Source organism: Mustelus asterias, unplaced genomic scaffold (genome assembly GCF_964213995.1).
Source record: "Mustelus asterias unplaced genomic scaffold, sMusAst1.hap1.1 HAP1_SCAFFOLD_2328, whole genome shotgun sequence".
Classification (NCBI taxonomy): Eukaryota; Metazoa; Chordata; class Chondrichthyes; order Carcharhiniformes; family Triakidae; genus Mustelus; species Mustelus asterias.
The window spans coordinates 1077-26355 of NW_027592273.1; the positions used below are offsets into that span (position 1 = coordinate 1077).

At 50.0% G+C, this 25279-nt stretch overlaps 1 protein-coding gene across 3 annotated transcripts; it reads left to right on the forward strand.

The window, feature by feature from the left end:
* Positions 1 to 589: 589 nt before the first annotated feature.
* On the forward strand, positions 590 to 23574 carry LOC144489582 (dual specificity protein kinase CLK2-like). Of its 3 annotated transcripts, XM_078207449.1 has the most exons (11): positions 590 to 834; positions 3132 to 3225; positions 3587 to 3653; positions 5220 to 5336; positions 6777 to 6943; positions 7120 to 7214; positions 14556 to 14685; positions 16244 to 16326; positions 17553 to 17632; positions 18802 to 18892; positions 22473 to 23574. In XM_078207449.1, the coding sequence occupies exons 5-11, from the start codon at positions 6790 to 6792 to the stop codon at positions 22656 to 22658; spliced, it is 819 nt and encodes a 272-aa protein (XP_078063575.1). In that variant the 5' UTR covers positions 590 to 834; positions 3132 to 3225; positions 3587 to 3653; positions 5220 to 5336; positions 6777 to 6789; the 3' UTR covers positions 22659 to 23574. The 3 variants fall into 3 exon arrangements, with proteins under 3 accessions (XP_078063575.1, XP_078063573.1, XP_078063574.1); XM_078207447.1 differs by lacking the exons at positions 590 to 834; positions 3132 to 3225 and having other exon boundaries at positions 3258 to 3653; positions 7120 to 7220; XM_078207448.1 differs by lacking the exons at positions 590 to 834; positions 3132 to 3225 and having other exon boundaries at positions 3282 to 3653.
* Positions 23575 to 25279: the final 1705 nt, after the last annotated feature.

A 25279-nucleotide genomic window follows, 5' to 3' on the forward strand; every position in this document is an offset into this window, starting at 1 on the left:
ATGCCGGAAGCTGAAACAGGAGCTGAAAATGCTGGAAAATCTCCGCAGCTCCGAGCAGCGCCTGTGGGAAGGGTCACCCAGACTCGAAACGTTGGCTCTATTCTCTCTCCACGGATGCTGTCAGACCCACTGCGAGTCTCCAGCATTTTCTGGAAAAAAGCAAATTCCTGCGGATGCTGGAATCTGAAACCAAGAGAGAAAATGCTGGAAAATCTCAGCAGGTCTGGCAGCGTCTGTGAGGAGGGAAAAGAGCTGACGTTTCGAGTCCAGGCGACCCTTTGTCAAAGCTTTGAGCTGTTTGACCCTTTGAGCTTTGATAAAGTGTCACCTGGACACGAAAAGTCAGCTCTTTTCCCGCCTTACAGAAGCTGCCAGACCCGCTGAGATTTTCCAGCATCTTTTCTTCTGGTTCCAGCATTTTCTGTTGCTGCATTACCAGCTTGTCTGGTTCAGCCGGTCCGTCCAGAATTTGCTGACCTTTTCTGAGCCATCCCGGCAGTGTTTCTTGCCGTCACGTTGTCAGCCAGTTAATGTCTTGCTTTCCCCCCACTCCCCTTCTCTCTCCCCCAACCCCCTCGCCATGGGCTACAGCATCGAGAACTGTTCGTGCGACCGGCGACTGTACAATGAGAGGCGGTACTGTGACGCTTACAGGGGCAACTACAGCCGAGACCAGGGCGACGGCTACCACGAGTCCGACTACTGCTCCCGCAATTCGTACAACTACCGGCATTCACAGGGGAACGGGACCGGAGCTACAGGAGTCGGAAGAGCAGCAGACGTAAGCACAAGCGGCGACGGCACAGAAGCAGGTCATATAGTCGGTCTTCCTCGGTGAGTACACCCGCCTCTCTATTAGTGTGTCAATAGCTTTTCTCTTTACAGCCCACAGGACTGGGTAAGTAAAGCACTTTTCTTATTCTGCTCTTTTTATGGTTGTGTGGACTGTTTTAAGGTGGAACACTCGCACAAGCCCACAAGCTTGGTTGTCTGTCTGTTGTCTCTTGGACAGCTGTGAGCTAGGACCGCGGCGACTCTCTTTTTCTCTCTGTCTCTCTCTCTCGCACACTCTTTTCCATCGATCCGTCTGCTTCAGTGAGCCCACATACTTGCCGTCGGTTTGGGGGTTTTTTGGGTGGCCAGGAGGTTGTTGCGGTTCAGCCTTCCCTTGGCGTAGCGTCCGTCCAGCAGCTATCGAGGGCTGCCCAGGAAGGCACTAGGATTGTTCTCTGTAGTTTCACTTCCCTCCGCACAGCAAGTGACACCCCCCCCAGAGCCAATCTCATTCACTGTGAGCTCAATAGGTGAGAGCGGGGTAGCCGACTAACTGCTGACTTTCTTGCAATCTCTGGGAGAACGCTGTGCCGAGGAGCTTTTTTGCAATCCTCCCACCCCTCTCCATGATTTGTCTCACTGTGTGTGGATTCCCTCCGTCACCACAGTCTGTGTCCGCTCTTAACTCGTTTGTTTATTCGTCGCAAGTAAGGCTTGCGTTAACACTGCAATGAAGTTACTGTGAAATTACCCCAGTCGCCCACACTCCGGCGCCTGTTCGGCTCAACGCACCCTAACCAGCACGTCTTTCAGACTGTGGGAGGAAACCGGAGCACCCGGAGGAAACTCACGCAGACACGGGGGAGAGAATGCAGACTCCACACAGACAGTGACCCGAGCCGGGAATCGAACCCGGGTCCCTGGTGCTGTGAGGCAGCAGCGCTAACCACCGTGCCGTCCACGTGGGAGTAACTGGAATCTCCCCCCCCCCCCCCCCCCCCTTTTGTCTCACTGGCATCTTGCTCCTCCTCCTCCTCCTCCTCTTGTCCCGACATGGTTACGGAGCCGTCTGCCCAGGTCTAACCACCCCACCCCCAGCCAGCAGCGCGGGGCTGGGACGGGGTGGGAGTGTGGGCCAAGTGATGGAATGCAGCCTCGTGACTGTTTGGTTTGGGGCCAGCCATTCGCCCTCTCTCTCTTCCGCTATTTCCAAACAGAGCAAAGGGTTTTTTTTTATATTTAATTTTTCTCCTCCCCTGCCCTTTCTGTTGAAATGCTGTTCTTTCTCCCCCCCCCCCCCCCCCCCCCCCCCCCCCTGCCCCACCCACCCCCCCTAACCTTTCGTTGTTTCCCCCACTTGCGTAAACCTGCAGAGGCGCGCACTGGGTTTCTCCAAATCCGGCCACGTATGATAGAATTGATCATGGAAGGGAGAAAAATTTAACCATGTGTTGAGTGTTCCTGTCTCAGTGTGGATGCGTGCGTGTGTGTGTGCGTGCGTGCGTGGGGCTGCTTGTGTTAAGATAGGAGTTGAGTTTAGCCTTAACATCTGGATTATAAGAATGGAAAGTAATGCATTGAACAGTACACTTGGCAGAGCAAGGGTCTTTTTCTTCTCTTAGGAAAGGGGTTGCAGCGATATTAACGTTCTTTACTTCCGTAAATTTGAGTAACTGCAGCTGCGATCAAATCGGCACCTAGCTGGCCAACTCCAAGCCGCCTTGCCGCCCGCTCGGACCCCCCTCCTGGCGCTCACCGGCACCCCCACTGTGCGGCCCAGAGAGGACAGCCGTGGCTGGTTGCCGAGGACGTAGAGGTGGACCATGCCTATTCCTGCTGAAGGCAGCAATCGGCACGGTTGGGCAGGGCAGCGGGGTATTTCCAGTCCCAATTTGCAAAGACAACCGATTAGTATCACTGCAACTCAGCTGGGAAAAGTTTTTGAATTGAATGGCTTAAATTAATTGCATTAGAACGGACTTATTGGGAGCAGTGATTAGCGATTTGTAAACTTAAATCTTGCTGAACTGTATTGGATGGGGTGGGAAGATGCAGCTGGGGGTTTTGAAATGTTTATTTTTTCATTTTCTGAGTTAGTACTGTGTATCTTGACATGTTCCCTTGCAATATCCCTATCGTTATATATCCTATGTGGGCGTATGAATTGCCTGGAATCTTGACAATCTGGCAATCGACCACTCCATCGCTGCCCCCCTTCTCTACAATGCGAAAACCCCAAACCATCCAATGTGGCTGCTGGTTTGAAAATGTCTCTCTCCAATTGACTTGGATGGTTGTTTGATGGGCCTGTGTGTGTTGCTGTCACCGCCTTGGCGTCCGGGATTCTGCCTACACAGCGGAGTCATCAGAGCAGCAGAAGGGCCAAGAGTGTGGAGGATGACAACGAGGGCCACCTGATCTATCGTAACGGCGACTGGCTACAAGAAAGATGTACAAGCTTAAATCGTAACTTCATTTAGCTCTATAGTTAAGATCCCGAAAAAAAAAAGTTACAGACCTCTCATTGCTGTTTTTTAATTTTCTAATTCCCTTCCTCCTCCTCCTGCTTTTATGTTTTATATTTGTTTATACTTGTTATAATTTATCCTAAATGCAGGACAATAATATTGTACAGAAATCTTGTTTTCTCGGCAGATGGTGTTATATGCTTTCTGCCTCAGACATGTGACTTACTTCAGGCTTTGTAATATACCTTCAAGCCGATTGTGTCCTTTTTATTTTAAAACACGTTGTCCGTCACGCAGTCCCCTCCGAAAGGCTCATTTAATCTCTTTTCCTCTTCCCTTGATAGATGAGATTGTTAACACTTTAGGTGAAGGGACTTTTGGCAAAGTCGTCCAGTGCATAGACCACCGCAGGTACGCCGATCGCACAACGCGCCGCCTCCTGCTCCGCGATGCGTCGCTCGGTTGATTCAGTCGCATTAAACCCTCGCCTCGCGCGAGCCAGAAGGACAGACATTCAGTTGCTGATAGGAACGTAGAAACTAGAAGCAGTTAGCACTGCTGCCCTCACAGTAAGAAGTCTCACAACACCAGGTTAAAGTCCAACAGGTTTATTTGGCAGCACAAGCTTTCGGAGCGCCGCTCCTTCGTCGGGTGAGTGGGAGTTGTGTTCACAAACAGGGCATATACAGACACAAACTCAATTTATAAGATAATGATTGGAATGCGAGTCTTTACAGGTAATCAAGTCTTAAAGGTACAGACAATGTGAGTGGAGAGAGGGTTAAGCACAGGTTAAAGAGATGTGTATTGTCTCCAGCCAGGACAGTTAGTGAGATTTTGCAAGCCCAGGCAAGTCGTGGGGGTTACAGATAGTGTGACATGAACCCAAGATCCCGGTTGAGGCCGTCCTCATGTGTGCGGAACTTGACTATCAGTTTCTGCTCAGTGACTCTGCGCTGTCGTGTGTCGTGAAGGCCGCCTTGGAGAACGCTTACCCGAAGATCAGAGGCTGAATGCCCATGACCGCTGAAGTGCTCCCCGACAGGAAGGGAACACTCCTGCCTGGAGATTGTCGAGCGGTGTTCATTCATCCGTTGTCGTAGCGTCTGCATGGTTTCCCCAATGTACCATGCTCTGTTTGTGAACACATGTCCTCACTCACCCGATGAAGGAGCGAGACTCCGAAAGCTAGTGCTGCCAAATAAACCTGTTGGACTTTAACCTGGTGTTGTGAGACTTCTTACTGTGCTTACCCCAGTCCAACGCCGGCACCTCCACATCATGGCTACCATCAACGCCTCAGTGCCAGGGACCCGGGTTCGATTCCCGGCTTGGGTCGCTGTCTGTGCGGAGTCTGCACGTTCTCCCCCGTGTCTGCGTGGGTTTCCTCCGGATGCTCCGGTTTCCTCCCACAGTCCGAAAGACGTGCAGGTTAGGGTGCATTGGCCATGATAAATTGTCCCTTAGTGTCAGGGGGCTGAGCAGGGTAAATATGTGGGGTTATGGGGATAGGGCCTGGGTGGGATTGTGGTCGGTGCAGACTCGATGGGCCGAATGGCCTCCTTCTGCACTGTAGGATTCTACGATTGTCGGAAAAACCCATCTGGTTCCCTTTAGGGAAGGAAATCTGCCGTCCTTACCCCGGTCTGGCCTACATGTGACTCCAGAGCCACACAGCAATGTGGTTGGCTCTCAACTGGCCTCCAGGGGCAACTAGGGATGGGCAATAAATGCCGGCCCAGCCAGCGACGCCCACAAATGAATTTTAAACATTTGAACCAACCTCGAAGAAGGGGGTAAACTGCGGGTTAAAGTAAACGCCAGTAGTTCTATGATTGCGCAGTTACAAACCTTTCAGCCCAACTCCACGGGTCTTTGATGCTTCCCCCTGTCCCTGGCCGCAGATACAGAAAGATTTATCATTGGCCGATGTGGGAATGTAGCCAGTGAGATGATGGCTTCATTTTCTCTTCACAGGAGTGGTTCACGGGTGGCTCTTAAAATAATTAAGAATGTGGAGAAGTACCGAGAAGCCGCCCGTCTGGAGATAAATGTGCTGGAAAAAATTAACGAGAAGGATCCAGATAACAAATTGTGAGTAACTTTCGCCACCTTGTGAGAAACCCCATCTCCTTCTAACAGCGCGAGGGAGCAGAGCGAGCAGGAGCAGGCAATTCAGCCCTTGGAGCCTGCCCCCTCATTCAATCAGACCAAGGCTGATCTCTCCCTGCTCTCAAATCCACCTCCCTACCAGGGCGGCACGGTGGTCAGCGCCGCTGCCTCACAGCGCCAGGGACCCGGGTTCGATTCCCGGCTCGGGTCACCGTCTGTGCGGAGTCTGCACGTTCTCCCTGTGTCTGCGTGGGTTTCCTCCGGGTGCTCCGGTTTCCTCCCACAGTCTGAAAGACGCGCTGGTTAGGGTGCATTGGCCGTGAAAAATTCTCCCTCGGTGTACCCGAACAGGCGCCGGAGTGTGGGCGACTAGGGGATTTTCACAGTAACTTCATCGCACTGTTCCTCATATCCCTTTAACCCGTTTTCTTATTAGAAATATATCTATCTCCTTCTTGAAACATAGAACAGTACAGCACAGAACAGGCCCTTCGGCCCACGATGTTGTGCCGAGCTTTATCTGAAACCGAGATCAAGCTATCCCACTCCCTATCATCCTGGTGTGCTCCATGTGCCTATCCAATAACCGCTTAAATGTTCCTAAAGTGTCTGACTCCACTATCACTGCAGGCAGTCCATTCCACACCCCAACCACTCTCTGCGTAAAGAACCTACCTCTGATATCCTTCCTGTATCTCCCACCACGAACCCTATAGTTATGCCCCCTTGTAATAGCTCCATCCACCCGAGGAAATAGTCTTTGAACCCATTCAATGATTCAGCCTCCACCGCGCGATGGGGCAGCGAGTTCCATAAATTCATCACCATCTGTGAGAAGTAGCTCCTCCTCATCTCAGTTTGAAACCTACCGCCTCTCACCCTATACCTGTGCCCTTTAGATTGCCCCACAAGGGGAAACATTTACTTTATCAATCACTTTTAGGGTTTTATATCCCTCGATCAGATCCCCTCTCATCCTTCTAAACTCCAGCGGGTACAAGCCCCAAACTGGTTAATCTCTCCTCGTACACCATCCCTTCCATCCCCGGAATCAGTCTGGTGAACCTCCTCGGAACTGCCTCCAATGCCACCACATCCTCCCTCAGATAGGGAGACCAAAACCGGGCACACTATTCCACTTGGCAATATCTCCCCGGGGAAGGGAATCTTATCCCCTTTCATCTCTCGCAGAGTCAAACTGCGCAGGAAAGACCCTTCAGATATTTTGCCTGCAAACCCAAGTTTCAACAAAGGAGGTAATGAGGTGGACTGTGCAGAGAGAAGCTCTGGGGACCTGTGATAGCCACAGGGGCAGAGCATCCATCGCGATGTTTGTGCCTTTGGGTGGGAGCATCGAATGGGCCCTCCTTGTGGCTGCAGTGCATTCTGTATCTAACACCTCTCTCTCTCTTTCCCTTTCAGTCAATGTGTCCAGATGTTTGATTGGTTCGATTACCATGGCCATATCTGTATATCCTTTGAATTACTTGGCCAGAGCACCTTTGATTTCTTGAAAGATAACAATTACACGCCATACCCTATTCACCAAGTCCGACACATGGCCTTTCAAACCTGCCATGCAGTTAACTGTGAGTATCATCTCGTTTGACGGGTGGCGGGCCTTGCGTTTATGGGTTGTTTGAACAGTAATGGCCTCCAGCAGATTGGGACGTTGCTTGCTGTCAGTCCATACCTTCACCTATTTGTTCGCTAGCAGCCGGTCTTATTGCCTAATCTTTTCTTATTCCTCTTTTTTTTTGAATAGTTTTACATGACAACAAGCTCACTCACACCGACTTAAAGCCAGAGAACATTCTTTTTGTAAATTCGGACTATGAAGTAGTGTGTAACGTGGAAAAGGTATGTGTAAGTACTGGGACTTTCACCACTCACCCTCTCCTGTGTGTGTCTCCTGTGCATGACCTCCTTGAGTAGTTGTGTGTGTGTCTCGTGTGTTATCGTGTGAGTAGTTGTGTGCATCTCTTTATCTCCTGAGTAGAACCGTAGAAAATTACAGCTCAGAAACAGGCCTTTTGGCCCTTCTTGTCTGTGCCGAACCATTTTTTGCCTAGTCCCACTGACCTGCACTTGGACCATATCCCTCCACACCCCTCTCATCCATGAACCCGTCCACGTTTTTCTTAAATGTTAAAAGTGACCCCGCATTTACCACTTTATCCGGCAGCTCATTCCACACTCCCACCACTCTCTGCGTGAAGAAGCCCCCCATAATATTCCCTTTAAACTTTTCTCCTTTCACCCTTAACACATGCCCTCTGGTTTTTTTCTCCCCTAGTCTCAGCGGAAAAAGCCTGCTTGCATTCACTCTATCTATACCCATCAAAATCTTATACACCTCTATCAAATCTCCCCTCAATCTTCTACGCTCCAGGGAATAAAGTCCCAACCTATTCAAGCTCCCTCTGTAACTCAGCTTCTCAAGCCCCGGCAACATCCTTGTGAACCTTCTCTGCACTCTTTCAACCTTATTTACATCCTTCCTGTAACTAGGTGACCAAAACTGTACACAGTACTCTAAATTCGGCCTCACCAATGCCTTATATAACCTTACCATAACACTCCAACTTTTATACTCGATACTCCGATTTATAAAGGCCAATGTACCAAAGGCACTCTTTACGACCCTATCCACCTGTGACGTCACTTTTAGGGAATTCTGTACCTGTATTCCCAGATCCCTCTGTTCAACTGCACTCTTCAGAGTCCTACCATTTACCCTGTACGTTCTTCTTTGATTTGTCCTTCCAAAGTGCAATATCTCACACTTGTCTGCGTTAAATTCCATTTGCCATTTTTCAGCCCATTTTTCTAGTTGGTCCAAATCCCTCTACAAGCTTTGAAAACCTTCCTCACTGTCCACTACACCTCCAATCTTTGTATCATCAGCCAATTTGCTGATCCAATTTACCACATTATCATCCAGATCATTGATATAGATGACAAACAACAGTGGACCCAACACTGATCCCTGCAGCACACCACTAGTCACAGGCCTCCACTCAGAGAAGCAATCCTCCACAACCACACTCTGGCTTCTTCCATTGAGCCAGTGTCGAATCCAATTTACTACCTCCCCATGTATGCCCAGTGACTGAACCTTCCTAACTAACCTCCCTTGAGGGACCTTGCTGAAATCCAGGGAGACAACATCCACCGCCTTCCCTTCATCCACTTTCCTGGTAACCTCCTCGAAAAACTCTCCCTAATAAGTTGACTCTCCCTAAAGTCCCTGTCTATCCAAATATTTGTAGATCCTATCCCTTATCACACCTTCCGATAACTTGCCCACCACCGACGTCAAACTTACTGGCCTATAATTTCCCGGATTTCTTTTGGAACCTTTTTTAAACAATGGAACAACATGAGCCACCCTCCAATCCGGCACCTTCCCCGTGAATACTGACATTTTAAATATGTCTGCCAGGGCCTCTGCAAGTTCAACACTAGCTTCCCTCAAGGTCCGTGGGAATACCCTGTCCGGTCCTGGGGATTTATCCACTCTGATTTGCCTCAAGACAGCGAGCACCTCCTCCCCTTTAATCTGTAAAGGTTCCATGACCTCCCCACCCATTTGCCCTATTTCCGTAGACTCCATGCCCGTTTCCTCAGTAAATACGGATGCAAAAAAACCATTTAGTATCTAGAACATAGAACAGTACAGCACAGAACAGGCCCTTCGGCCCACGATGTTGTGCCAACCTTCATCTGAAACCAAGATCAAGCTATCCCACTCCCTACCATCCTGGTGTGCTCCATGTGCCTATCCAATAACCGCTTAAATGTTCCTAAAGTGTCTGACTCCACTATCACTGCAGGCAGTCCATTCCACACCCCAACCACTCTCTGCGTGAAGAACCTACCTCTGATATCCTTCCTATATCTCCCACCATGAACCCTATAGTTATGCCCCCTTGTAATAGCTCCATCCACCCGAGGAAATAGTCTTTGAACGTTCACTCGATCTATCCCCTTCATCATTTTATAAACCTCTATTAAGTCTCCCCTCAATCTCCTCCGCTCCAGAGAGAACAGCCCTAGCTCCCTCAACCTTTCCTCATAAGACCGACACTCCAAACCAGGCAGCATCCTGGTAAATCTCCTCTGCACTCTTTCCAGCGCTTCCACATCCTTCTTATAGTGAGGTGACCAGAACTGCACGCAATATTCTAAATGCGGTCTCACCAAGGTCCTGTACAGTTGCAGCATAACCCCACGGCTCTTAAACTCCAACCCCCTGTTAATAAAAGCTAACACACTATATGCCTTCTTCACAGCTCTATCCACTTGAGTGGCAACCTTTAGAGATCTGTGGATATGGACCCCAAGATCTCTCTGTTCCTCCACAGTCTTCAGAACCCTACCTTTGACCCTGATATCCACATTTAAATTTGTCCGACCAAACTGAATCACCTCACATTTATCAGGGTTAAACTCCATTTGCCATTTTTCAGCCCAGCTTTGCATCCTATCTATGTCTCTTTGCAGCCTACAACAGCCCTCCACCTCATCCACTACTCCACCAATCTTGGTGTCATCAGCAAATTTACTGATCCACCCTTCAGCCCCCTCCTCTAAGTCATTAATAAAAATCACAAAGAGCAGAGGACCAAGCACCGATCCCTGCGGCACTCCGCTAGCAACCTGCCTCCAGTCCGAAAATTTTCCATCCACCACCACCCTCTGTCTTCGATCAGACAGCCAGTTACCTATCCAATCGGCCAACTTTCCCTCTATCCCACACCTCCTTACTTTCATCATAAGCCGACCATGGGGGACCTTATCAAACGCCTTACTAAAATCCATGTATATGACATCAACCGCCCTACCTTCATCAACACACTTAGTTACCTCCTCAAAAAATTCTATCAAATTTGTGAGGCACGATTTGCCCTTCACAAATCCGTGCTGACTATCCCGGATTAATCCGCATCTTTCTAAATGGTCGTAAATCCCATCCCTAAGGACCTTTTCCATCAATTTACCAACCACCGAAGTCAGACTAACCGGTCTATAATTACCAGGGTCATTTCTATTCCCTTTCTTAAACAGAGGAACAACATTTGCCACTCTCCAGTCCTCTGGCACCATCCCCGTGGACAGCGAGGACCCAAAGATCAAAGCCAAAGGCTCTGCAATCTCATCCCTCGCCTCCCAAAGAATCCTAGGATACATTTCATCAGGCCCAGGGGACTTATCGACCTTCAGTTTATTCAAAACTGCCAATACATCCTCCCTCCGAACATCTATTTCCTCCAGCCTATTAGCCTGTATCACCTTCTCTTCCTGAAAAACATGGCCCCTCTCCTTGGTGAACACTGAAGAAAAGTATTCATTCATCACCTCGCCTATCTCTACTGATTCCATACACAAGTTCCCACCACTGTCCTTGACCGGCCCTAACCTCACCCTGGTCATTCTTTTATTCCTCACATAAGAGTAAAAAGCCTTGGGGTTTTCCTTGATCCGACCCGCCAAGGACTTCTCATGTCCCCTCCTAGCTCTCCTAAGCCCCTTTTTCAGCTCGTTCCTTGCTAACTTGTAACCCTCAATCGAGCCATCTGAACCTTGTTTCCTCATCCCTACATAAGCTTCCCTCTTCCTTTTCACAAGACATTCCACCTCTTTTGTGAACCACGGTTCCCTCACTCGGCCATTTCCTCCCTGCCTGACAGGGACATACCTATCAAGGACACCCAGTATTTGTTCCTTGAAAAAGTTCCACTTTTCATCAGTGCCTTTCCCTGACAGTTTCTGTTCCCATCTTATGCCCCCTAATTCTTGCCTAATCGCATCATAATTACCTCTTCCCCCAATTGTAAGCCTTGCCCTGCCGTCCGGCCCTATCCCTCTCCATTGCAATAACAAAAGACACCGAATTGTGGTCACTATCTCCAAAGTTCTCTCCCACAACCAAATCTAACACTTGGCCCGGTTCATTTCCCAGTACCAAATCCAATGTGGCCTCACCCCTTGTCGGCCTATCCACATATTGTGTCAGGAAACCCTCCTGCACACACTGCACAAAAAGTGCCCCATCCAAACTATTTGACCTACAAAGGTTCCAATCAATATTTGGAAAGTTAAAGGTTTTTGGAGGGTTTAAAAGTAGGCCGCACTTTTGAGCGGGCAGCGTCGTTAGCGGGCAGCAGAGTGAGCAGGAGGCAGAGTGAAAGCTGTAGGGCTTTGGCTCACAGGGCTTGGGCAGAAAGGGCGAGCGGGGGTGAGTTAATTCATTTTTTGCTGTTTCTACCTGGTACTGGCAAGGTATCTAGAGAGGATGGGTGTGAAGGCAGTGCAATGTTCCTCTTGCACTATGTTCGAGGTGAGGGACGACGTCAGTGTCCCTGCTGATTATACCTGTGAGAAGTGCATCCATCTGCAGCTCCTCCAAAACCGTGTAAGGGAACTGGAGCTGGAGTTGGAGGAACTTAGGATCATTAGGGATGCAGAGATGGCCATAGACAGAAGCTTCAGGGATACAGTTACTCCGCGGAATGAAAATAGATGGGTGACGGTGAGAGGGGCTGGGAAGAAGCAGTCGGTGCAGGGATCCCCTGTGGTCGTTCCCCTTAGCAATAAGTATTCCGCTTTGGATACGGTTGAGGGGGACGACATACCAGTGGTGAGCCGCAGTGAGAGGATCTCCGGCACTGAGTCCGTCCCTGTGGCTCAGGAGGGTAAGGAGGAGAGCGGGAGGGCAATAGTTATTGGGGACTCGTTAGTTAGAGGGATAGATAGGAGGTTCTGTGGCAGCAAAAGAGACTCGAGGATGGTTTGTTGCCTACCGGATGCCAGGGTCCGTGACGTCTCGGACCGTGTTTTCCGGATTCTTAAGGGGGAGGGGAAACAGTCACAAGTCGTGGTACACATTGGTACCAACGACATAGGTAAGAGAAGGGACGGGGATTTAAAACAGGAATTTCGGGAGCTGGGCTGGAAGCTGAGAGCAAAGACAAAACATGTGGTCATCTCTGGTACGCTACCGGTGCCACGTGATAGCGAGTTGAGGAACAGGGAGAGAGTGCACTTAAACATGTGGTTGCAGGGATGGTGCAGGAGGGAGGGTTTCAGATACGTGGAAAATTGGAACACGTTCTGGGGAAGGTGGGACCTCTACAAACAGGACGGGGTGCACCTGAACCAGAGGGGCACCAATATCCTGGGAGGGAAATTTGCTACGGCTCTTCAGGGGGATTTAAACTAATTTGTCAGGGGAGTGGGAAAAGGAGTTGTAGTCCGGAAGTCAGTGTTGAGGGTGGTGAGATATTGGGGAAGGTATCAAGGTCAAGGGTGGGTACCGGTAGACAGGAAGATGGGTTGAAGTGTGTCTACTTCAATGCAAGGAGCATCCGGAACAAGGTGGATGAACTTGGGGCGTGGATTGCTACTTGGGACTACGATGTTGTGGCCATTACGGAGACGTGGGTAGAACAAGGACAGGAATGGTTGTTGGACGTTCCGGGGTATAGATGTTTCAGTAAGTGTAGGGAAGCTGGTAAAAGAGGTGGAGGAGTAGCATTGTTAATCAAGGATAGTTTAACGGCTGCGGAAAAGCACTTTGAGGGGGATATGCACACTGAGGTAATATGGGCTGCAGTTAGAAACAGGAAAGGAGCGGTCACGTTGCTAGGAGTTTACTATAGGCCCCCAAATAGTAATAGAGATGTGGAGGAAGAAATTGCTAAGCAGATTATGGATACGTGTGGGGGTCACAGGTTAGTTGTCATGGGGGACTTAATCTCCCCCATCTCTTTTGGTTCCATACACAGTCTACCACTCTGGTCTTCAAGAGGACCAATTTTATGCCTCACTCTCCTTTTGCTCCTAACATACCTATAGAAGCTCTTTGGATTTTCCTTCACTCTGTCTGCCAAAGCAACCTCATGTCGTCTTTTAGCCCTCCTGATTTCCTTCTTAAGTAGCTTCTTGCACTTTTTATACTCCTCGAGCAACTGATCTGCTCCTTGCTGCCTGTACATTTCATACAACTCTCTCTTTCTCTTAATCGGTGTTACAATCTCCCTCGAGAACCAAGGTCCCTTATTCCTATTTACTTTGCCTTTAATCCTGACAGGAACATACAAACTCTGCACTCTCAAAATTTCTCCTTTGAAGGCCTCCCACTTTCCATTTACATCCTTACCAGAGAACAGCCTGTGCCAATCCACACTTCCCAGATCCCTTCTCATTTCATCAAATTTAGCCTTTTTCCAGTTCAGAACTTCAACCCGAGGCCCAGATCTATCCTTATCCATGGTCAGGTTGAAACTAATGGCATTATGATCACTGGATCCAAAGTGTTCCCTCACACTCACATCCATCACCTGCCCTAACTCATTTCCCAATAGGAGATCCAATATCGCATCCTCTCTAGTTGGCACCTCTATATACTGATGTAGAAAATTCTCCTGAACACATTTTACAAACTCTATCCCATCTAAACCTTTAACAGTATGCGAGTCCCAATCTATATGTGGAAAATTAAAATCCCCTACTATCACAACTTTGTGTTTCTTGCAGTTGTCAGCTATCTCTCTGCTGATTTGCTCCTCCAATTCTCGCTGACTATTGGGTGGTCTATAATACAACCCCATTAATGTGGTCATACCTTTCCTGTTTCTCAGCTCCACCCATAGGGCCTCTGTAGACAAGCTCCCTAATCTATCCTGCCTGAGTATCGCTGTAACATTTTCCCTGACCAACAATGCCACCCCCCCCCCCCACCTTTTATCCCTCTGCCTCTATCCTGCCTGAAACATTGGAACCCTGGAACATTGAGCTGCCAGTCCTGCCCCCTCCTGTAGCCAAGTTTCACTAATGGCTATAATGTCATATTTCCATGTGTCTATCCACGCCCTCAGCTCATCTGCCTTCCCCACAATACTCCTGGCATTGAAATAGACACACCTCAAAAGGTTATTTCCACCACACTCAATCAACCCTTCCATTTGTGATTTTGCTTGAACTAACCTGTCTTTTCGCCCCTGCTCCACTATCTGCTGTGGCACTCTGGTTCCCACCCCCCTGCAAATCTAGTTTAAACCCTCCCCAATAACAGTAGTTGTTGTGTGTGTCTCTTTATCTCCTGAGTTATTGTGTCTGTCCCCCCCGTGTGTTATCTCCTGTGTATTTGTCTCAGCGGAGAGTTGGTAAAAGCTGCTGGTTTTTCTCCGTTTACAGAAGCGTGAAGAGCGAGTGGTTAAAAACACAGCGACCAGAGTCGTGGACTTTGGCAGTGCCACGTTTGACCATGAGCACCACAGCACCATAGTCTCCACTAGGCACTATAGGGCGCCAGAGGTCATACTGGGTGAGTGTTTCGTGTTGTAGCCGCGCTGTCTGTTGAATGTGAAAATGCAACAACTGAACGGCCTGGGAGCAAATCACTTGGTGGGTTTTGGATAGCCAGTTGTTGGCGGGAAGTGGTTCAGACCAAGAAGACTGGAATTGGGAGCAGGAGGAGGCCATTCGGCCCCTCGAGTCTACCCCACCATGCAATAAGATTGTGACTGATCTGGCTGTGGCCCCATTTCCACTTCCCTGTCCCCCCCCCACCCCCTCCCATTACCCTTGACTCCTTTGCTGATCAAATATCTGTCCAATTCAAATATATTCAATGCCCCAGCCTCCTCTGTTCTCTGAATCATAGAATCCCTACAGTGCAGAAGGAGGCCATTCAGCCCATCGAGTCTGCACCGACCACAATCCCACCCAGGCCCTACACCCCCCTGGCCCCATGCATTTACCCTGCGAATCCTCCTGACACGAAGGGGCAATTTAGCACGGCCAATCCACCCTAACCCACACATCTTTGGAATGTGGGAGGAAACCGGAGCACCCGGAGGAAACCCACGCAGACACGGGGAGAACGTGCAGACTCCGCACAGACAGTGACCCAAGCCGGGAATCGAACCCGGGTCCCTGGCGCTGTGAGGAGGCAGTGCTAACCCACTGTGCCACCCGGAAGAGAATTGTACCGACTAACAGCCCTTCTGTGACAGGAAGAAAGATTGTCACCGTGTTCTTCACTGGGAAGCCCGCAGTTTTCAAACTGTGATTCGGACCAGTACACCTACTGTCTCTGCAGCCCCGTTCCGTCACACCCGAAGATGCAGGTCGTCAGGTCCAGTGTCAGACTTTAGAACAAAGAAAATTACAGCACAGGAACAGGCCCTTCGGCCCTCCAAGCCTCCACCGACCATGCTGCCCCAACTGAACTAAAACCCCCTACCCTTCCTGGGCCCATATCCCTCCATTCCCATCCTATTCATGTATCTGTCCTGACGCCCCTTAAAACTCACTACCGTATCTGCTTCCACTACCTCCCCCGAGATAGTTTGACTAATACCTTTTCCCTAATGATTATGATTGTTTGAAGTTCCTCTCACCATTTTACTGCTCGATGATTCTTGGCAGTGTTGTAGGCTTTTCCTTTCACTTTAATACTACCCTGTTTCTTAGCCATGGATAGATAGTGCCCCCTCCTCCTGAGGTCTGTCTTTGCTGGGAGCTTTCAAACATCTCAAATGGTCTGTCGCCACTCCTCTCCAGTCCCCCCTCTTTCACCTCTTCCCGGTTCAACTTTAGCCAACTCTGTCTCACAATTGCTTTTAATTAAGTTTAAATCACTAGTCTCAGACCCTGATTTCTCACCCTCAAATTGAATGTGAAATTCTAACGTGTTGCGATCACTGTTACTTAGAGGCTCCTTTTGCTGTGAGGTAATTAATTAATTAATCCTTGTATTTTTGGTGGGGCGGGGGGGAGCAACAGTGGGCAAAAGGAGCCAGTTAACTTCTTGGGTATGAGAAATTATATCTGATCAGCTTCGCTCAGTCCACGTCTAATGAATGCTGCTCCTTTTCCAGAGCTTGGGTGGTCCCAACCATGTGACGTGTGGAGTATAGGCTGTATCATTTTTGAATATTACCTCGGCTTTACGCTCTTCCAGGTAGGTTGGACCTGATGCACTCTTATCAGTGTGTGATGCCCAAGTGACCTAATGTGTGTAAAATCAAAAATCGATTCTTGGTGCTGTCCTGGAAGGTTGGGTTTGGGTGGGTGAGGGTGGGATGTAATCCTAGGGCTAAGCATGACCAGACCGAGTTGACTAGTCCTTGTGCAAGAATCGCAAGGAGTTGGTTTGCAGGTGCAGCAGGTAATTAAGAAGGCAAATGGAATTCTGTCCTTCATTGCTAGAGGGATGGAGTTTAAAAACAGCGAGGTTATGTTGCAGCTGTATAAGGTGCTGGTGAGGCCACACCTGGAGTACTGTGTACAGTTTTGGGTCTCCTTACTTGAGAAAGGATACACTGGCACTGGAGGGGGTGCAGAGGAGATTCACTAGGTTGATTCCAGAGTTGAGAGGGTGGGCTTATGAGGAGAGACTGCGTAGACTGGGGCTACACTCATTGGAGTTCAGAAGAATATGGGGGGGATCTTATAGAAACAGCTAAGATTATGAAAGGAATAGATAAGATAGAAGCAGGGAAGTTGTTTCCACTGGCGGGTGAAACTGGAACTAGGGGGCACGGCCTCAAAATAAGGGGGAGCAGATTTAGGACTGAGTTGAGGAGGAACTTCTTCACCCAAAGGGTTGTGAATCTGTGGAATTCCCTGCCCAGTTGAGGCTCCCTCATTGAATGTTTTTAAGGCAAGGATAGATAAATTTTTGAACAGTAAAGGAATTAAGGGGAGCGGGCGGGTAAGTGGAGCTGAGTCCACGAAAAGATCAGCCATGATCTTATTGAATGGCGGAGCAGGGCTCGAGGGGCCGAATGGCCTCCTCCTGCTCCTAGTTCTTATGTTGTAAGTAGAGGTGGGAAAATGTAGCCGAGAGGAAGAATTCCTCCTGCTCCTAGTTCTTATGTTCCTGTAACATAATCGCCCTGTTTGATGCATGGGCACGATGGTTTGAGTTCACTGATCATTGCCCCAGGGCACACTGGTTAAGGACGGGTGGAAATTGTCCCAGGATTCTTGCTGCAACTTCCAACGAGGTTTGCGAATGTCCGGTGAGGGTAGGTTTAGGATGGGCTGGATTATTCCCGCTTCATCTAATTGCCTACCTTAAATGAGCTGGTTGCAGAGAAGTGGGCTGCGTTTTAAACTTTCTCCGCGATCCCGCCCCTGGGGAGAGACGTAAGATTTTTTTTTAAAAATCTATTCTCTTTGCAGACTCATGACAATCGAGAGCACTTGGCCATGATGGAGAGAATCCTCGGTCCCATCCCAGCACGGATGATCCGGAAAACCAGGTGGGCAGCCAGTGGTGTGGTCTCGAGTGTAATGCGGTGTTCTGTGGGTGGCACAGTGGGTTAGCGCTGCTGCCTCACAGCGCCAGGAACCCGGGTTCGATTCCCGGCTCGGGTCACTGTCTCTGTGGAGTCTGCATGTTCTCTCTGTGTGGGTTTCCTCCGGATGCTCCAGTTTCCTCCCACAGTCTGAAAGACGCGCTGGTTAGGGTGGATTGGCCGTGCTAAATTCTCCCTCAGTGTAACCCGAGCAGGCACCGGAGTGTGGCGACTAGGGGATTTTCACAGTAACTTCATTGCAGTGTTAATGTAAGCCTACTTGTGACACTAATAAATAAATTTTCAACAGAGGCTCTCCCTGAGCATGCCTGCATTCGGGGAGGAAGCAGGATTGGTGGAGGGGGGGGGGAGCTGTGGAAGGCAGGAGGTTGGATCGTGTGGTTTGTACCGTATTGCAGGGCGGTGGTTGGCAGGGGTGCTCTCCTGGCGTGTCTCGAAGGAGGGGGGAGGGTGGGTTTTGTTGTTTGTATCATCGTGGGGGTTGGAGGGAGGGGGTCCTGTACCAGGGGAGAGTGGGTCTTGTTCGTATCGTGGTGGGGGTTGTGCCAAGGGTAGGGGAGGATCTTGTGGTCTTTGCCAGAGGGCCAGCACGCTGTGTACATGCAACAGAAACGGAATTTCCTGGATTATGAGGAACAGTTGAGGACTCTGGGTCTGTACTCGATGGAGTTTAGAAGGATGAGGGGGGGGATCTTATTGAAACTTACAGGATACTGCGAGGCCTGGATAGAGTGGACGTGGAGAGGATGTTTCCACTAGTAGGAAAAACTAGAACCAGAGGGAACAACCTCAGGCTAAAGGGACGATCCTTTAAAACAGAGATGAGGAGGAATGTCTTCAGCCAGAGAGTGGTGAATCTGTGGAACTCTTTGCCGCAGAAGGCTGTGGAGGCCGGGTCATTGAGTGTCTTTAAGACAGAGACAGATAGGTTCTTAATTAAGAAGGGGAGCAGGGGTTATGGGGAAAAGGCAGGAGAATGGGGATGAGAAAAATATCAGCCATGATTGAATGGCGGAGCAGACTCGATGGGCCGAGTGGCCTCATTCTGCTCCTATGTCTTGTGGTCTTATTTGCCTAATTAAAATACGCCTTGATATTTTACCCTTCCACAGAAAACAGAAGTATTTCTATCACGGCCGTTTGGACTGGGATGAAAGCAGTTCTGCCGGAAGATACGTCCGAGATAATTGCAAACCATTGAAAGTAAGATTGGAATGCTTGCTGGGCTGATATCGCTCGTGCTGCCCACCTGATCCCACTCGCCAGCACTTGGCCCATTGCCCTGAATGTTCTGATGCGCCAAGTGTTCATCCAGGAACTATTTAAAGAATGTGAAGCATCCCCCGCCCCCACCACCCTCCCAGGCAGCGCATTCCAGACCCTCACCACCCTCTGGGTAAAAAAGCGCTTCCTCACATCCCCCCCTAAACCTCCCACCCCTCACTTTTAACTTGTGCCCCCTCGTGACCCTTCAACTAAGGGGAACAGCTCCTCCCTGTCCATGCCTCTCATATTCTTGAACACCTCAATCAGGTCGCCCCTCAGTCTTCTCTGCTCCACCGTAAACAACCCAAGCCTACCCAACCTCTCTCCATAACTTAAATGCTCCGTCCCAGGCAGCATCCTGGTGAATCTCCTCTGCACTCCCTCCAGTGCAATCACATCCTTCCTGTAATGTGGCGACCAGAACTGCACACAGTGCTCCAGCTGTGGCCTCACCAAAGTTCTATACAACTCCATCAAGACCTGTCTGCTTTTGTAATCTATACCCCGATTGATAAAGGCGAGCGTGCCCATAGGCCTTTTTCACCACCCTATTAACCTGCCTTTCCGCCTTCAGAGATCTATGGACAAACACACCAAGGTCCCTCTGTTCCTCGGAACTCCCCAGTGTCAGATCTTTATAGTAGACTTCCTTGTCAAATTCCTCCTTCCAAAGTGTGCCACTTCTCACTTTTCTTCTAGTCACCAAAAACTTCACTTATTGACAGCTCTTCCGCCGTCATCCTAACTCTTGTTAAGTCCGGTTCACCCATCAGCCCCGCTGTGTTCACTGGCTCCCCGTCTGAATGTTCCTGTTTGAAAATTCTCCACCTTGTGTTGGTAATCTCTCCCCGATCCTGCCTTCCTCCCGATCTCTCTAACCTCTTCCCAGATCCCTGCCGCCTCCCAGTTCTGGCCTGGTCGTTAATGGTCACATTGTCAGCCACCTAGGCCCTAAGCTCCATAATGTCCTTGCTGAACCTTCCTACAGCTGTGACCAGCTGTGTGCTCACCTGTACCAGTCGCTGCTCAGTGCCAGCATTCCTGATGCTGCACTTTGGTTTATGTTTAAATCACTAGTTTCAGACCCCCACTTCTCACCCTCAAATTGAATGTGAAATTCTATCGTGCTGTGATCACTGTTACCTAGAGGCTGCTTTGCTGTGAGGTCATCCTTGTATTTTTGGTGCTATGGGGTTGGGGTGGGGGGCTAAAGCCAGTATACTAATGAGAATCGAGCTCCCTACAACCCGTCTCCAACAACACAAATCAGTTGAACCATCGGTGGGGGTTAGGGTGACTCTGCCGGTGTTTCGCTGTGTGTCTCAGTGTGGGTTAATGGGCTGTGTCTCTCAGTGTGGGTTAATGGGCTGTGTCTCTCAGTGTGGGTTAATGGGCTGTGTGTCTCAGTGTGGGTTAATGGGCTGTGTCTCTCAGTGTGGGTTAATGGGCTGTGTGTCTCAGTGTGGGTTAATGGGCTGTGTGTCTCAGTGTGGGTTAATGGGCTGTGTGTCTCAGTGTGGGTTAACGGGCTGTGTCTCTCAGTGTGGGTTAATGGGCTGTGTGTCTCAGTGTGGGTTAATGGGCTGTGTGTCTCAGTGTGGGTTAACAGGCTGTGTGTCTCAGTGTGAGTTAATGGGCTGTGTGTCTCAGTGTGGGTTAATGGGCTGTGTGTCTCAGTGTGGGTTAATGGGCTGTGTGTGTCTCAGTGTGGGTTAATGGGCTGTGTGTCTCAGTGTGGGTTAATGGGCTGTGTGTCTCAGTGTGGGTTAATGGGCTGTGTGTCTCAGTGTGGGTTAATGGGCTGTGTGTGTCTCAGTGTGGGTTAATGGGCTGTGTGTCTCAGTGTGGGTTAATGGGCTGTGTGTCTCAGTGTGGGTTAATGGGCTGTGTGTCTCAGTGTGGGTTAATGGGCTGTGTGTCTCTCAGTGTGGGTTAATGGGCTGTGTGTGTCTCAGTGTGGGTTAATGGGCTGTGTGTCTCAGTGTGGGTTAATGGGCTGTGTGTCTCAGTGTGGGTTAATGGGCTGTGTGTCTCAGTGTGGGTTAATGGGCTGTGTGTCTCTCAGTGTGGGTTAATGGGCTGTGTGTGTCTCAGTGTGGGTTAATGGGCTGTGTGTCTCAGTGTGGGTTAATGGGCTGTGTCTCAGTGTGGGTTAATGGGCTGTGTGTCTCAGTGTGGGTTAATGGGCTGTGTCTCTCAGTGTGGGTTAATGGGCTGTGTGTCTCAGTGTGGGTTAATGGGCTGTGTCTCTCAGTGTGGGTTAATGGGCTGTGTGTCTCAGTGTGGGTTAATGGGCTGTGTGTCTCAGTGTGGGTTAATGGGCTGTGTGTCTCAGTGGGGTTAATGGGCTGTGTGTGTCTCCGTGTGGGTTAATGGGCTGTGTGTGTCTCAGTGTGGGTTAATGGGCTGTGTGTCTCAGTGTGGGTTAATGGGCTGTGTGTCTCAGTGTGGGTTAATGGGCTGTGTGTCTCAGTGTGGGTTAACAGGCTGTGTGTCTCAGTGTGGGTTAACAGGCTGTGTGTCTCAGTGTGGGTTAATGGGCTGTGTGTCTCAGTGTGGGTTAACAGGCTGTGTGTCTCAGTGTGGGTTAATGGGCTGTGTGTCTCAGTGTGGGTTAATGGGCTGTGTGTCTCAGTGTGGGTTAATGGGCTGTGTCTCTCAGTGTGGGTTAATGGACTGTGTGTCTCAGTGTGGGTTAATGGGCTGTGTGTCTCAGTGTGGGTTAATGGGCTGTGTGTCTCAGTGTGGGTTAATGGGCTGTGTGTCTCAGTGTGGGTTAATGGGCTGTGTGTCTCAGTGTGGGTTAATGGGCTGTGTGTCTCAGTGTGGGTTAATGGGCTGTGTGTCTCAGTGTGGGTTAATGGGCTGTGTGTCTCAGTGTGGGTTAATGGGCTGTGTGTCTCAGTGTGGGTTAATGGGCTGTGTCTCACAGTGTGGGTTAATGGGCTGTGTGTCTCAGTGTGGGTTAATGGGCTGTGTGTCTCTCAGTGTGGGTTAATGGGCTGTGTGTCTCAGTGTGGGTTAATGGGCTGTGTGTCTCAGTGTGGGTTAATGGGCTGTGTGTCTCAGTGTGGGTTAATGGGCTGTGTGTCTCAGTGTGGGTTAACGGGCTGTGTGTCTCAGTGTGGGTTAACGGGCTGTGTGTCTCAGTGTGGGTTAATGGGCTGTGTGTCTCAGTGTGGGTTAATGGGCTGTGTGTCTCAGTGGGGTTAATGGGCTGTGTGTGTCTCCGTGTGGGTTAATGGGCTGTGTGTGTCTCAGTGTGGGTTAATGGGCTGTGTGTCTCTCAGTGTGGGTTAATGGGCTGTGTGTCTCAGTGTGGGTTAATGGGCTGTGTCTCTCAGTGTGGGTTAATGGGCTGTGTGTCTCAGTGTGGGTTAATGGGCTGTGTGTCTCAGTGTGGGTTAACGGGCTGTGTGTCTCAGTGTGGGTTAACAGGCTGTGTCTCTCAGTGTGGGTTAACGGGCTGTGTGTGTCTCAGTGTGGGTTAACAGGCTGTGTTTATCCTCCTGTCTAGCGTTATATGATCACTGAGAGTGAGGAGCACTGCCAGCTTTTTGACCTGATTCAGCGGATGTTGGAGTACGAACCTTCCAAAAGGATTACTCTGGCAGAATGTCTGCGCCATCCTTACTTTGACTGTCTCAAAACTGAACAGAAAAACACAAAAGGCTGGGACAGCAACCGCGACATCAGCAGATGACATCGGTCTGGGCTGGGGGACTTTTTTGGGGGGAGGGTGGGTGAGGGGGGAGAGAGAAGAACCTTTTGATTTGCCTAATGTGTTCCTTCCAGTCACTGCCTGCGGTCTTCCTGGCCCGTCACCGTGGGGGGTGGTGGACGGGAGGCCAGGTTTGGGACGTTCCGACAGTCAGTCACGAAAGCCCCGAGGCGGATCCAAGCCGTGATCATTCTGTTGAGCTGCGTCGAGCGGGGCGAGCTGCCTCGCTGGCTGCCTCTGAGCTCGCTGTGCGTGAGTCTGCGTGCGGATCCTGACTCTGACCAGACGTGGAAGCGGCGCGCAGAATCCTGAGAAAGCCGCAGCCCGAGACGGCAGCCTGCCCACTGGTGCCGGGGCAGGACGGAATTGTGTGTGTGCGCGCGCGCGTGCGTGACCTGCTTTATTCTCTCCACAACGCCACCCACGTGGTCACTTTCGTAACCGAGGCCCTCCAGACTGTACAGGGGTGGCCGTTTACACGGGCTTCCCCTGCCGACGTGGCTCTACCCAGCGGGCACCAGATAGAAACAGGACGTCGGCTGAAGGGATTTCATTGGCGCAGACTGATCTGCCACTCTTACAACTCAACAACTCACTACGTTTGCCACCCACCCACCATCTGCTGTAAATATGGTCTCAACAGGAACTCTTGTGTTCATTTCCTTGGAGATTTGCCATGACCGTAAACTCTGGATTGTGAATCTTATTCTCCCCCCTCCCCCTCCCACATGTTTACAAGGATTCAGCAACTCTGTTTATGTAGATTATCGGACTGGGAGGATGTTACAGGGAAAGGGTTGGGCACTTTTTTTTTTGTGATGGTTTAAAATAGGTTTATCTGATATCTGCTCTACCATCAGTGTTTTTATAATTAAAGCTTTGTATTGTCCAAGTGAAACCGATGTGGGTATGCGGCCAGGATCTGGGGGGAGGGGGGGTGAATCAGCAAGTCCTGAGGGCACTGCGTGTTTGTGAATCAGTGTGGAGGGAGGTGGGGGGGGAAGAGAGGAGAGAATACAGCACACAGACAGATGCCTCTAAACCGGAGGCCAAAGGGATTAAACCGCTCAAGGGCATTGCAAGAAGTACACTCCAGCCAAACGCATGTGTGACGCTCGTTAAACTGTTCTCCCGTTCCCAATCAGATCATAAATAGGAATGAGTCATCGAGCCCCCTGCGTCATTCAATACCTTAACCCCACTTCCCTGGCTGCCCCCAGAACCCCCTCGTCGACCAGAAACCTGTCGAACTCTGCCTTGAATATATTCACTGCCCTCTGGGGAAGAACATTCCAAACACTAACAGAGAAGGAATTCTTCCTCACCTCCATCTTAGATTCTGTGTGCCCCCCCCCTAGTTGTAGATTCTTCCCCCCCCCCCCTCCCCCTGCCAGGCTCCTGGTATCTCCCCTGTAAAGCCTCCACACCATCTTGTGAATCTGCCTGCTTCCACCACCACCTCTGGCAGCGCGTTCCAGGCAGCCACCACTCTCTGCGTTTAAAAAAAACTTCCCCCGCACATCTCCCTTAAACATTCCCCCCCCCCTCCCCTTGAACCTGTGCCCCTGTGTAATTGACACTTCCACCCTGGGGAAAAAGCCTCGGACTATCCACCCTGTCTGTGCCCCTCATCATTCTGTCGACCTCCATCAGGTCTCCCCTCAGCCTCCGTCTTTCCAGTGAAAACAATCCCAGTTTATTGAACCCCTCCTCGTAGCCGACACCCTCGAGACCCGGCAGCGACCTTCTTTGCACTCTCACCAAAGCTTCCAGGTCCTTCTGGTAGTGCGGCGGCCAGAACTGCACGCTATACTTTGAGTTTCTCCCTCCATTCCATTTCCTGATTTGCAGCTATCTCTGGGATGTGACTTGTATCCTCTTTAGTGAAGACCGGTACAAAATACCTGTTCAATTCATCTGCCATAGTCCTGCTTTCCATTAACAATTCCCCAGATGCACTTACTACAGGAGCAATGCTAACTTTTCGAGTCTTATTTACATATCTATAGAAACTCTTGCCTATCCATCTTTATATTACTAACTAGCTTTCTCTCGTACTCTAGTTTTTCGCTCATCAATCTTTTTGTCGTTCTTCAATATTGTTAGTTTCTCCAATCTTCTGACCTGCCTTTAATCTTCGCACAAATATTTGCTTTTTCTTTATAAGCTTAATTCTGTCTTTAACATTTTTAATTAACCACAGAAGACCGGCCCACCCTCTTGGATTATTTTCCCTTAACCTCATTTGCCAGTTCACTTTAGCTCGTTCTGCTTCCACTCCCTCATAATTGCCCGTAGAAACCCTACAGTGCAGAAGGAGGCCATTCGGCCCATCGAGTCTGCACCGACCACAATCCCACCCAGGCCCTACCCCCACATATTTTACCCGCTAATCCCGCTAACCTACACATCCCAGGACTCTAAGGGGCAATTTTTTAACCTGGCCAATCAACCTAACCCGCACATCTTTGGACTGTGGGAGGAAACCGGAGCACCCGGAGGAAACCCACGCAGACACGAGGAGAATGTGCAAACTCTACACAGACAGTGACCCGAGCCGGGAATCGAACCCGGGACCCTGGAGCTGTGAAGCAGCAGTGCTA

What these genes read in the sequence shown, in the direction of transcription:
- LOC144489582 (XM_078207447.1), top strand. Translation starts at nt 3,430, where the DNA reads ATGGTGTTATATGCTTTCTGCCTCAGACATGTGACTTACTTCAGGCTT. An exon ending in GTAACGTGGAAAAGGTATGT is followed by an intron (nt 7,221 to 14,555) that starts GTAAGTACTGGG and finishes CTCCGTTTACAG; the next exon opens with AAGCGTGAAGAGCGAGTGGT. An exon ending in GGCGCCAGAGGTCATACTGG is followed by an intron (nt 14,686 to 16,243) that starts GTGAGTGTTTCG and finishes CTCCTTTTCCAG; the next exon opens with AGCTTGGGTGGTCCCAACCA.